Source organism: Lynx rufus, unplaced genomic scaffold, assembly GCF_022079265.1.
Source record: "Lynx rufus isolate CCGP_SWC_20201006 ecotype Redwood Valley unplaced genomic scaffold, mLynRuf1.p SCAF_6, whole genome shotgun sequence".
In the NCBI taxonomy this organism is placed as follows: Eukaryota; Metazoa; Chordata; class Mammalia; order Carnivora; family Felidae; genus Lynx; species Lynx rufus.
The window spans coordinates 3,039,022-3,053,209 of NW_025814878.1; the positions used below are offsets into that span (position 1 = coordinate 3,039,022).

The 14,188-nt window shown below is 47.3% G+C and overlaps 1 protein-coding gene across 4 annotated transcripts in view; it reads right to left on the reverse strand.

The window, feature by feature from the left end:
* Positions 1–14,188, reverse strand: part of SYTL3 (synaptotagmin like 3) — an 83,268-nt gene that overhangs the window by 16,258 nt on the left and 52,822 nt on the right. For 3 of the 4 annotated variants that reach the window (XM_047103287.1, XM_047103286.1, XM_047103284.1), the window contains exon 8: positions 10,656–10,790. In XM_047103287.1, the coding sequence (XP_046959243.1) occupies positions 10,656–10,790 (135 nt within the window). The remainder of the gene's footprint in view (positions 1–10,655; positions 10,791–14,188) is intronic. The other variant, XM_047103285.1, reaches the window with a different exon arrangement.

A 14,188-nucleotide genomic window follows, 5' to 3' on the forward strand; every position in this document is an offset into this window, starting at 1 on the left:
AGGTGGGTGCTCAGCCGCCCACATCCACACCATTGTTGGAATGGAACACAATCTTGAAATCTCGCATCCAGACAGGCAGGGAGTGGGGAGACAGCATGAAGCAATGAGGCGCACAGCAGCGAAGAGAGACAGGTCGGGACGCTCGGTAGAAGGTGGGCTCCGCTGGTGAGCAGAACAGGGGTGTGGATCGCAGGTGCTAAAAAGTTCTGACAATTAAAATGGCATTCGTCCCGTGGCTCACTTGGGGCCACGTCAGACTAAGTTGTATTATAGCAACTTTTGTGCCGAGAACAGACGGAAAACTGAATTAAATCACAAGCGGCTTCATGGCCATTGTAGAGCTACCAAGACAGCCAGGGAGAGGGGTCCATGCTACTAGAGAAGGGCAGTGTGGCCGCGAGCCTGACCCTCTGAGCGGTCAGTCTCCCTTTGAGGCATTTGTCCCTTTGCAAGCAGAGCAGGAAGACAGGGAAGTCAAGCGAAACACAGCAGCCACGGGGCTCAGGAGCCAAGCACAGGGTTGAGAGACACACACCGGTGTCCAGGGCCCTGAAAGGCACACAGAACTTGAGCTGGGTTCACAGACAAAGGGGAACCGCACCTAAACGAGACACAGCGAGACAGACTCTAGATGCTTCTCTTCCCCTCAAGGGATTTGCTGATTTGGAAGGGCTCACTGAGCAGCTGAGAAGCTCAAAAATGCTTTGAGAAGTTCATCTTACTGGAGAAGACCACCACAGAGGAGGGGCCTGGAGACCTCCAGACTTTCAGCGGGGACTCCCCCACCGGCTTCCTTCCCAGGAGGAAGAATCAACTCGAAATGGAGCAGTCCTCACAAAGACTGAAACCCAGCTTCAAACGAGCTGGACACCAGATGGATAAAGACTGTTGACCTTCACTCTGTGTGCTGGAAGCAAAAGTCCATTCTCTCTGGAGGCGGGTCACACCCACTGAAAGCCACTGGAAGCTCCTAGCACGTGGGGCTCTGCACGTTCCTGCCCTCCGCCGTATCTCCAGCACCCAGCTCGGGGCCTGGCTCACCAAAGAGTCCCCGGTAAATATTTATGGAGGGGATAGAGAAAGCACTTGGAGTACTTTCATTTATTTTTTTAATTTTTTTTTTCAACGTTTATTTATTTTTGGGACAGAGAGAGACAGAGCATGAACGGGGGAGGGGCAGAGAGAGAGGGAGACACAGAATCGGAAACAGGCTCCAGGCTCTGAGCCACCAGCCCAGAGCCCGACGCGGGGCTCGAATTCGCGGACCACGAGATCGTGACCTGGCTGAAGTCGGGCGCTTAACCGACTGCGCCACCCAGGCGCCCCTGGAGTACTTTGATTTAAAAATGCTCTACGTAAATATTCTGGCACGATGGGTAGGCGGTCTTGTGCCTGAAAGAGCCATAGGTAGAACTAAGTAAGACGACTCACTCGGTTGGTTCGGTAGTCGTCGTAATCTTGCAGGACTTCCTTAAGTCACTTCACTGCAGATGCCAGAGGAAAAAATTTTTTTTTTTATTTTTTTTTAACGTTTATTTATTTTTGAGACGGAGAGAGACAGAGCATGAACGGGGGAGGGTCAGAGAGAGAGGGAGACACAGAATCCGAAACAGGCTCCAGGCTCTGAGCAGTCAGCACAGAGCCCGACGCGGGGCTCGAACTCACGGACCGTGAGATCATGACCTGAGCCGAAGTCGGATGCTTAACCGACTGAGCCACCCAGGCGCCCCAAATATTTTTAAATAAAACTACATGTCGGCACATAACAAACTTGCTGAAAATCAAAGACGAAGACAAAAATCGCTAAGACAGAGAATGAAAAGACATGCTATCTTTAATGGAAGAAACAGTAATGGGCAAGAGAGAAGGGGCCCCAAGATACTGCCGGGGTGGCTGGCTTCTTCCGTTGGGGAGGGAAAGGACAGTAGGTTGGGCACAGACACAGTGAGGTTAATTTTGGTATCAGGAGAATTAGGCAATTCTGAACAGATGCTTTTTTTCTTTTTTTCATGTTTATTTTTGAAAGAGAGCATGGAGAGAGGGAGACAGGATCTTAAGTGGCTCCCCAATGACGGCAGAGAGCCCGATGGGGGGCTCGTACCCACGAACCACGAAGTCCTGACCTGAGCTAAAATCGGACGCTCAGCCGACAGAGCCACCCAGACCCATCTCCCCACCCCCCCTTTTCTTTTTTTTTAAGTAAAAAGGGATATTTGCTCAAAATGAGGAAGTAAAGCAGGGTGGAAGATCTGAAAGAGTCTTGAAAAAAACTGGAGAAGGCATGAAATGGTGGATCTGAGTCGGTAACTGAGCTACCCAGAGAAATACTTCGGGCCCAGGGGACAAAACAGGGCAGACCTGATCCCTGCACACTCACACCGGCCGTGAGGCCCGCCCTGTTGTGTGTGCAGCTGTTCAGGAACAGGTCCAGAGAGGGCTGCCCTTGGCTCACCCAGCTCGGTGCCCAGAGTGATAACGCATCCAGGAAGCGTTAGAATGACTCCTCCTTCATTTCATAAGTACGTTCACGGAGGTCAAAGCCGGCTGGGACGCACCCAAAAGTTGCCCAGGAAATCAGAGGTAGGACTGGAAGTGGACTGGGGGGCCTAACTCCTTGGGCCACCAGCTTCTGGTAGGATCTCTGAGCAAGTCAGCTGCTGTGCCTGCTTCAGGAGGAAATGTGCAGCCTCAGACCGTGAGAAGACAGCAGAGCACATCCTCTGGTCAACCGCATCCCTGACATAATTTATGTCTTTGCCACTGTTGCCTCGGGAGGGCTTTCTGGTTCTCTTTCCCTTGCCAGCCAGAACGGGAGCTAAGAACAGCAGATGGAGTCCACCAAGAAGTCCGGGCCCAGAAGAGCAACTACGAGCTCAGCCTGACTTTTCCTGGAGCCATTAGTGCTGTTGGGCCTTGACAGGAAAGGAAATCTGAGCGAAAGCAAAGGAGAACTACTCCAGCTGGGCAGGGAACATTCAGTGGTTTTCTCTGAAGGGCACACGTTATCTACCGTGACCTTGAGCAAGGCTCCATGCCCTCTTATTTTACCAAGTTAAGACGGGAGGGGTCAAGTGAAACCACAGCTACAGCTGACCCTTGAGCAACATGGGTTTGAACGAGGCAGATCTTTCCAGTAAGCACAGGATGGTACGACAGATGTGATTTCTCTTCCTTATGATTTTCCTAACGTTTACCTTTCTCTAGTTTACAGTACGTTAAAAAATTTCTTTTTAATGTTTATTTTTGAGAAAGAGTGAGAGAGAGAGAGAACGAGCAGGGAAGGGCCAGAGAGAAAGGGAGACACAGAATCTGAAGCAGGCTCCAGGCTCTGAGCTGTCAGCACAGAGCCCGATTTGGGGCTCAAATCCACGGACTGTGAGATCATGACCTGAGCCGAAGTTGGATGTTTTAGACTGAGCCACCCAGGCACCCTCTAGTTTACAGTAATTATACATATAACATCCAGAATAGGTGTCAGTTGACCATTTGTGTTATCAGTAAGGCTTCTGGTCAACAGTGGGCTATTAAGTTTTGGGGGAGTTGAAAGTTATACACTAATTCTCGACTGCACAGGGGGTCAAATGCCCCTAAGGTTCACATTGTTGAAGAGCCAACTGTATACTTTAGGAAGAAAAAGTCCTGATCACCGAGAACACGCTGAGAGCATTACTGCAGAGTGGTCCAAATGGTGGCAATGAAGCCCGACGGGCTTTCATTCAGCTCCTGGCCCTGACACTCAGTGGCTGTGTGATCTTGAACCATATTCGTAACCTCTCTAGTCTCAGTTTCCTCATGTGTAAAATGGGGATCTATTCCATAAGACTGGGATGAGGCTCAACTAGTTAATGCGTCTAAAGAGACTTAGAGGGGCACTTGGTGGCTCAGTCAGTTAAACGTCTGACGGCGGCTCAGGTCATGATCTCGCGATTGTGGGTTCGAGCCCTGCGTCAGGCTCTGTGCTGACAGCTCAGAGCCTGGAGCCTGCTTCGGATTCTATGTTTCCCTCTCTCTCTGCTCCTCCCCTGCTCACATTCTGTCTCTGTTGCTCTCTCTCAAAAGTAAACATTATATATATATTAAAAAATACATAAGGAGACTTAGAACCATCCCCACGCATAGTAAGTATAGAACATTCGTTACCATTTGGAAAATGCCAGACAATGTGGCTGCCCTTTGTAAGCAGGATAAATCATCTCCTTTTCTTTTCTCTTTTTTTCCTTCTTTATTATAAAACTATATCAAAAAGTACATATAATTGATATAGTTAAATAATAATTATGAAATGGACATCCATGTACCCACCACTCAGCTGGAGTAAAACAACATAACCAGGACCTCAGAAGTGCCCCGGGGCCCTACCTTTGTCCAGTGCCTCTTTTCTGTCCCTGAGGAAATGCTGTTTCGAAGTCTCCTGTTAATCATCCTCGTTTCTCTTTATGGTTTTAGTACAGATGTAGTAGGTCCCCCCAAACAATATATTGGTTAGTTTTGCCTGAGCTTGGAATTTATATAATTAGAATCCTACTGGGTACCTATTCCTCTATAACTGACTTTCTCTTGATACTCTGCTTTTTAAATTCGTCCATGTGGTCGTTGTGGTTTGAGTTCATTCACTATCGCTTCCAAACAGTATTCCACTGTCACGCCTGCCAATCACAACACCTTCTGGCAGGAAAAGTGTAAGCTGTTTGAAAACACTGATATAAATGCATTCCTTTTTAGCTTTTTTTAAACATAAGTATAAACAAAATTAAAAACCAGACAGGAACTCTGGTAGGATTTGTTTTCCCGTGGGAACGCTAAAATGTTAACGTATTTCTTCACTCCACCAAGTTCTACTTCTGATAACTGAACTTATTTTTTTAATTTTTAAAAAATATTTATTTATTTTTGGGAGAGAGAGAGAGAGAGAGAGACACAGACAGACAGAATATGAGCAGGGGAGGAGCAGAGAGAGAGGGAGACACAGAATCCAAAAACAGGCTCCAGACTCTGAGCTGTCAGCACAGAGCCCAGCGCAGGGCTTGAACCCATGAACCATGTGATCATGACCTGAGCCAAAGTTAGACGCTTAATGGACGGAGCCACCCAGGCACCCCTGAACTTATTTTTTTTTAACAACTTATTTTTTTCTCCCGAAATATTACATGTTTATAGGAAAAATACAGAAAACACACATGAGCCCCCAAAAAATGTTTAAGAAAAAAGCATAACCCCATCATTCCAGGGTCAAATTTGGGTATAATCCTCCCACTTGGTTTGCAAAGTCTATAGTAGAATCACGTTGCTTTTATAAAGATGTGCTATCATACTATTTTATAACCTTATATTTTCATTTGTCAGCATATATTTTCTATATTAATATTCTTCAACATTCTTTTTAATAGCTACAAAGTATTCCTCTGAATCAATATACCATAATTCATTTAACCATTGCCCTATTTTGAATATTTTGGTTGTTTCCAATTCTTCAAAATTAAAACAGTTATAAACAAGGCTCCCTGGACATCCACGTACACACATTTTGGGCAACATTCACGATAATTTTTCAAGAATATTTCCTGTAACTGAATTGTTTGATTGAGGAGAACAGGCATTTTCAAGGCTTTTGATACACATAGGTAAACGCCCTTCCGCAGACGCCAGGAGTTTATAAAGATGCCTGCAGCTAGCTCCATACCCCTGCCAACATGGACCTGTATCACTTCTAAAATTTGCTGAAATGACCCTAAAGCAGAGCTCGCTTTCATTTTGCACTGATTTAACTACCTGGGAGGTTGAGTGTTTCCCCCTATTTACTGCCCCTTTGGCTTTCTCCTTTTGTAGTAAGTAGAGATTTGGTAAGCTTTATCCAAACTTCCTGGCTCTTAGCCTCAAGGTCTGTCGGAAGAACAGGCAACATCTCTGGGCAAGAAGCAATAATCAGTATTTGCTTTGTGGGAGTTTCGTTTCCTCAAACACTGCTTCAGCCTAAAGGAACAGGTTTAATCACATAATAATTCAACTCCACGAGGAGAACTTGAAGGGCACACATCCGAGCCCACTAGAAGAAAGGACGAAGGGGAGCCCAGTTGAATTTGCGGTGTGGTTTGAAGGACAGAGCGAGACAAACACACTCACCCGCGTCTCCTTGCCACAGCATCATTTCCCAGCAGTCCGAGAGGTTTTCTAGGTGCGGGGCGGCCCCAGGCCAGTGCAGCTGAACCAGGGACTGAGGGCAGGAAACCCACTCCCTCGGAGAGCCCAACGGAACCCCAGGGCTTTGACTCGCGCGGCTCTGGGTGTTGAGTCAGGGCTCAGCGGTTACCGTCTGACCTCAGTGAGCCTCCTTAACCTCTGGGAACCTGTCTTCCCATTTGTGAAATGGGACAATAGCATCCACCTGACCAGATGGTTGTGTGAACGATTGCCAGGGGAGACACCTGGCTCGGTCGTTAGCACACAGCAGGCTTTCAGGAAACCAGAGCTCCGGGTAGGAGTAACACGGTCATTCCGCACGTGTTTACCGAGTGCTGCTTCAGGGTCAGGCACTGCTTGGGCACGTGGGACTTACAGGAGACAACAAACAACAGATAAACCAATTACACAGCTATAGAAGGTGATAAGAATATGGGTAACAGAGAGAAGGTAAGGGCGATGGAGGGCAGGACAGGGCAGGGGGTAGACCCCGCCTACAATGTGACCTTGGAGCAAAGATTTAAAGGAAGGGAGTCAATGGGTGTGGTGCCACATGGGAGAGGGCAGAAATGCCCCCAGGGCAGGCTTGCGTCTCGCGTGTTCAACGACCAGTGCGGTTGTGTGGAACGAGCAAGGGGGCAGGTGGGGCGTGTGTGGGAAGTCGTGTGGGGCCTTGTGGACCACATGGGGTGGATCCTAGCTCATGTCTGTGCCTATGTGTTAGTTTCTGGGCACCCAAAGACATGATTCTGGCCCCTGGAGGAGCTTAGAGTTTAGTCTGTGGGACCCTGGGCAGTTCTGGGGAAGCTGCCCCTTGGACTCTCCCAGAAGGCTAGCGTCACCCTCAGGACCAGCCTTTTAAAAAAAGCTCAAGCTAGCTGGCATCCTTCCATCGGCTGGAGTAGGGGCAAACCTTGCAGAGAATCTTGGAAAAGCTCTTCCTGTCTCAGACCCACCGCAGGGTTGAACCCAATGAGAGAATGTTCTGGAACCATCCTTGCCTATCTCACCCTCAGAGAAGCGTTTCCTCTGCTCTTCCACCTCGCTGAACTATTCTCCAGCACCTACAACACCCAGCTGTGAAGAAAGGGGCTAACCCACCCTCAAGCATAGCTTTCTGAGGCCTCCTGGCCCGGCCAGCCGAGGCTCTCACCACCTCAGTCTCTGGAACGAAAAGGCACCAAGAAGCAGAGGGCCAGGGCGCAGGGTCGTTTCTTCCCCGGGGGCAGGTGGTTACACCCCGCTGGGACTCGGAGGCTCCCGGGAAGAACTTGTGTGAACCGAGTTTGCTTTTCACTCCTGGTCCTTGACCAGTGTGGGTGTGCAGACCTGTCTGAGAACTGATGGAAACACGAACCTTCTTCCCAGGAAGCGCACAGAGGCACATGACGCCACATTTGGGTAATTCCACGTTAGATCATCCCAGGTGCCACTGAACGCACAATCACCGTACCCAGACCGGTGCTGTTCGACAGAACTAGAATGTGAGCCGAATCTGTCATTTAAAATTCTCCAGGGGCACCTGGGGAATTAAGTGTCTGACCCTTGATCTCAGCTCAGGTCATCCTCTCATAGTTCGTGGGATCGAGCCCTGCGTCGGGCTCTGTGCCCACAGCCTGTTTGGGAGTCTCTCTCTCTCTCTCTCTCTGTGCCCCTCCCCTGCCTGTTTGTGTGTGTGCTTTCTCTCTCTCAAAATAAATAAACTTAAAAACTATTTAAAATTCCCTAGTGGCCTATTTTTAAAAACAGGTGAGATTAATTTTAATCATACAGGCATCCCTGGTTTTATTGCATTTCACAGATGTCGTGTGTTTTGCAAACTGAGGGTCTGTGGGAACCCCGTTTCCAGCCAGTCTATCACTGCCGTTCTAACCACGGCGTTTGCTCACTTCGTGCCTGTGTCACATTTTGGTAATTTTCACGATCTTTCGAACGGTTTCATTATTACTATATTTGTTATGGAGATCTGTGATCAATGATTACAACTCAAAGCTCAGAGGATGATGGGTAGCATTTTTTAGCAATAACGTATTCTTTAATTAAGGCACGTACATCGGTTTTTTTAGACATAATGTCATTGCACACTGAAACCAACTAGGGTGTAGGGTGAACATAACTTTTATATGCACTGGAAACAAACATTCATTTGACTTTATTATGATCTTCACCTTACTGAGGTGGCCTGGAAGTGACAGTATCTAGGAGGTATGCCTGTACATTTTATTAATGTCATATATCCAAAATACTATCATTTCAACATATGTCAATATAAAAGTTATTAATGACACCTTTTATATTTTTTCCTACTTAAGTCTTTAAAACCCAGTGTGTATTTTATTTATTTAGATATAATTGACAAAAAACATTATAATCAGCTCCTGGGCAGTGTGTATTTTATATACTCATTTCGGACTAGCCGTAATTCAAGTGCTCGACAGTCACATGTGACTAATGGCTACTGTAGTGGACAGCATGGCCCTTGACTGTTAAGAAATCCTTAACAAATGACATACTTTACTCAGGTTTGAAACTGCTAGAGCTCAAGCAGCGTTTCTCAAACTTCATGGTGCATATGAATCACCTGGGGCTCTTGTTAAATTGCAGATTCTGACCCAGTAGGTCTGGGATGGGGCCAGAGACTCTGATTTCTGGAAGGTCCCAGGTGATGCCAGGGCTGCTGGCCCCACATTTTGAGTAGTGCGGGTATAGAGCAGTGGTTCCGAAAGAGGCAGGACCACTCAGTGAAGGGCTGGTTTGGGAGCGGCCAGCATTTAGCAGATTGAGTCTAGGATGTTACCTATTCAGTGCACGGGTCTGGCCTGCTTTTGCCGTGACTTTGTAATGTTCTACCAGATATTCATCTGATAGGATCTGATAGATAGGATGGGGGTAAGTTAATCGTTTTCTAAAGTGAGTATCATTTTCCATAACAACACAACCACCCCAATGCACAGAGAGGTTAAGGGACTTGCTCTGGGTCACACTATAGGAGCTGGAATGTGAACCAAGAAGGTGGTTTCTAGGAGCTGAATTCTTTTTATTTTTTTAAGTTTATTTTGAGAGAGAGAGAGAGAGCGTGCAAGCAAGCATGAGCAGGGATGGGGCAGAGAGAGAGAATCCCAAGCAGGTTCTGCACCGTCAGTGTGGAGCCCAACGTAGGGCTCGAACCCACGAGACGTGAGATTATGACCTGAGTTGAAATCAAGAGTCGGATCCTCAACTGACTGAGCCACCCAGATGGCCCTGGAAGCTGAGTTCATAACCACTATAATACACCATGGAATGAGTGCATTTTCATTCTCAAAACAATCCAGTGAAATGAAAAGAACAGGCTTGATACCCATTTCCTTGATGAGGACACTGAAGTTTGGAGAGTTTCTGCCATTGTCTAAGATTATTATTTTTTTTAAATTTTTTTAACGTTTATTCATTATTGAGAGACAGAGAGACAGAGTATGAGCATGGGAGGGGCACAGAGAGGAGACGCAGAATCGGAAGCAGGCTCCAGGCTCCCAGCTGTCAGCACAGACCCCGACATGGGGCTCGAACTCACAAACCGCGAGATCATGACCTGAGCCAAAGTCGGACACCCAACCGACTGAGCCACCCAGGCGCCCGTCTAAGATTATTTAATAAGGTAAAGAGCTATCACGGTGATCGAGGCCTCGTGACCTGTCACCCAAGGCTCTGTCACACCACATATCACAATTTGAGGCTAACGTAAGCATTCTGTCAGTGTTTTTGAAGCCACAAAAGAATGAATAAAAGGCTTGCCTATCAACAGAGCCAACCTTTAAAACATGTTGAAAAAGAAGAGCACAGTTGAAGGACTTAGGAAACTTGACTTCATGACTTCCTGCAGTAATCAGGACGGTGTGGTCTGGGCTAGAGCACAGAGATGAGAGGAACAGAGTGAAGAGTCCCAAAAAAGACCCACTCCTGCACGGTTACTTGATTTTCAACAAAGATACCAAAGTCAATGGGGAAATGAGAGTCGTTTTGTGAACAAAGGGGGCCGGAATAACTGGGTGTCCACGTGGAAAGAATGAACCTCAACCTATACTGTTCACAAACATTAATGATCAGGGGCACAGACCTACACAGAACAATGAAATTTTCCTAAAGTTTCTAGAAGAGAACAAGAGAATGTCTTCATGACTTGAGGGTAGACAAGACACAGAAATAATTGTAAGAGAAATATTTGATACGTTGACCTCATTGAAAGTAAAAACTGCTCATCCAAATATGCCGTTATTTATTATTCATTGCTATCTGTGTGTATGAAAGCAAAACCATCAAAGTATATAGCCAGGTTTCCCCAGCTCCCAGTCTGAGTAAAATATTACCTCCAAGTTCTGTTGTCACGTTCCAGTTTATGCCACAAGACAACACTTCCCTCCTACCCCCGCCTACCAACCCCGTCCGACATCATGGCGACCGCCACACATCAGGGGTCCAGAGTGTTAGATGAGACTCACGTGTCTCAAGCCTCCTGAGAACAAAGTGCTGGGCGTTGGCCTGGATGAGACGTCCTCTTGCTTCGAAACAGGGTTAGTAAGGTGTTTGGGACTCTCTTGGTTGAGAGGTTTCAGAATATCTGGTGTGCTTGGCTTCTGGAAAAGGAAACACGGAATTAACAACAGAGTCTGTGTCCTAGTGTGATTTTGTTCAAAGGTGGTGACTTCAATGAGCAGAGCCTGCACCTCTGACCTGACGGCACTCATATGCAAACTTCTGGGTGCTGAGTAAGAGAGCACGCTTGCGTTTGAATAAATGCATACACACACACCGGCAGGGCCCCGGGCAGGCATCAGCAAGCACTGGGATATTCATGAACGGTGGTGGGTGGGTCACTTATGGATTAGTGAGTCTTAAAGAAAAATCAAGTCCACATGTTGACCTTAATAGCGATCCCTGCATTTAATCACATGAAATACGATATTTAGCCTATCAGAGTTTTAGTTGTAATGTGCTCATTAAAAAAAAGGGAAAAATTAAAATATGTCTCTAAATTTTATAAAATAGTCAGTACCCCTTTTATCATGTATAGAGCTGTGCTTTCCAATGTGCTAGTCGCTAGCTACATGTGGCTATAGAAGTTTAAATTCTCGTTGGTTAAAAGCAACTAAAATTTAAAAAATTTAACTCCTCAGTTGCACGAGACACAGTTCAGGTGCCCAGCAGCCACATGTGGCCGTGATTAGAAGCTTCTATTGGACAGGGCTAGCACAGAGCCAAAAACACAATGCCCAAGGTAGGAAACCTCTTCCTGGCTGGAAGTACAAAGTTTCTGAATCCAGACTTTACATTTTGATGCTGGAAGTGGAACTTGGAAATATAACAAATGTAACATTTGCATCATAGCTGTAATTCTCAGGAATGAAAGACTGAGAATATTAAGGAATACGTGGAAGAAATGATTAGCTCCCAATTACTGCTCATGCTCTCGATCCCCAGAACGCCAGCTCAGCTCCATCAGACATTTGTTAAGCGATCCTATCTTTGACCCACTGCTCTAAGTCCTGGGGCAGAAAGAGGGGGGCAGAGGAGAAGGGAGGGGGGAGAAGAAGCATCATCCGCTCTCCAGGGGCTCACCTGGCTGGTAGGAAATAGACCCACCACTGAAATGGAGGCACAAGCCAAGTCCATGGGAAAGAGGGGGTGGAGAGCTTATGCAGAAGGGGGTGTCAGGATGATCTTTAGCGGAAAGTAGGACCTGAGTGGGAGGTTCAAGGCCGGCTGTGGAGAGACTCAAAGGAGGGGCATCGTGAGTGGTGGGCCTATGCTGATGGTCAAGTACCGAGCACGTTCCTAGACTTGCTGATGACCCACGCAACCAAAGAGACTCAAGAGGCCAGATTCCTGCTGTGTCAGGCTTTCCAGAGAACAGGTAGCTTGGCGGAGGGGGGGGGTCACCAAAGAGCCAGCCCAGGGGACAAGACAGCCAGAAGAATCACAGATCCAAGGGGAGGATTTCGGGCATGAAGGATGTTCAAAAAGGAGAAGAGTAGGAGAAAAGGCTCACCTGAAATTAAAGAAATGGAGATTTTTAAAACTGGCCTATCAAATTAGCAAATATTAAAATAGAAAGTATAACATTTGGGGGCACCCGGGTGGCTCAGTCGGTTAAGCTGCCGACTTCAGCCCAGGTCATGATCTTGTGGTTCGTGGGTTCGAGCCCTGCGTTGGGCTCTGTGCTGACAGCTCAGAACCTGGAGCCTGCTTCAGATTCTGTGTCTCCTTCTCTCTCTGTCCGCCCCCTTCTCTCTCAAAAATAAATACACATTCAAAAATATATTTTTTTAAAAGTGTAACATTTGGTGCCAGCAGGGGTGCTGAAAAGCGGGCTACTCCACCTCTGGTGGTCGTAAACCGAGTCAACCTCAGAGGAGGGCAATCTCGCAGCATGAATTAAAAGTCCTACGGGCGCCCGGGTGGCTCCCGTCATGATCTCACAGTTCATGAGTTCGAGCCCTGCATCAGGCTACACACTGACACTGGGGAACCTGCTTGGGATTCTCTCTGACCACCACCCCCCCCACCCCTCCCCTGCTCGTGCTCTCTCTCAAAATAAATAATCACTTTTTTAAAAAGCCCTAAAAAGTAGCTGTAAAACAATGACAATATGTATGTATTGACAGGGAAGAAATTAAAATATAAAGTTAGAGATTCTTGAGAAAGCAAATAACAAAAGTGGATGTGCAGCACGGCATCGTGTTTGCAAAGTGAATGTACGTGTGTGCTCCAAGTGACTGGCCTGGCTCAGTGCTTGCTTGATTTTTCTCCTCTCCTGCCTCCTCCCCCTCCTCCTCCTCCTCGTCTGTGTTTTCTAAACTTTCATGAGTGTGTAGGCCTAGGTTTTATTATACATACAAGCAATAAAACCATTTTTGTAATTAAAGAAAAGAGTGGAATTCTGGTCAACTGTGTCAAAGGTGACAAAGTCATTGATGAGGGTGATGCTCAAATGGGCCAGCAGGCTTTTCAATCAGGGGTGCCTGGCGGCGCCCCAGGGAGCAGTGTCGCACTGGCACAGGGAACGGACTGCACGGAAGGTAGGAGTGAACAGGAGGGAGGGTGATGGGTGGCAAGGGCAGAGGACGTTTTTGTGGACTTGGGCTGAGATGAAGAAGTGGAAGAGCAGCTTGAAGGGGATCCTTCAGAAGATGCTGTTTTTCTTTTTTAAGCGGGGGCGGGGGGGGCGGATCGGGGCTAACTTGCAGGTTGAGGAGAAACAGAAGCGGGGAAAGCGGTGAGCTGATGGAGCAGGTCCCAGAAGAGAGCGAGGAGGATGAACCCAGCCCCCAGGGGAGGGCTCCACCTCGGGAAGGAGCGTCCATTCCTGAGGCAGGAGGAAAGGTGGCTGAAGATCCCGAGAAACTGAGCGGGAGGAAGTAGTCAGAGGGCTCTCCTACGGCAAGGCCTCTACCTTCTGACTGTGTCCGGGGCGGGGCGGGGGGGGGGGGCCTTGGAGGACGTGGAAGATTCCATTTGGAACGGCCTGTAAGGCAGCAGTCGGAATGGGACAGAAAGAATAAAATGGGCTAAATATTAATATACAGCTTTGTAACACGTAGGCGTTCAATATATAACCACCTAATCCAGTTTTCTTTAAGGCAACATAGTTTTTAAATCATAAAAAAAAAAAAGTTGATGACAGGGGCGCCTGGGTGGCTCAGTCGGTTAAGTGTCCGACTCTTGATTTAGGCTCAGGTCATGATCTCACGGTTTGTGGGACTGAGCCCCACATCCAGCTCCACACCTAGAGTATGGAGCCTGCTTGGGATTCTCTCTCTCCCTGTGCCTCTCTCTGCCCCTTCCCCCTTCCCTCTCACACAATAAATAAATAAACATTTTTTTTAAACTGATGACAGAAGTTTCCGAAAAGGGACAAAGAACTATCTTTATAAGAGCGATCATGTGGCATGTCAAATTCATAGCCAGGAAAAAAGAATTCATAGCCAGGGAAGACTGTTTCCAAATATGTTAGGATTCCGAAAAAACGTTAATG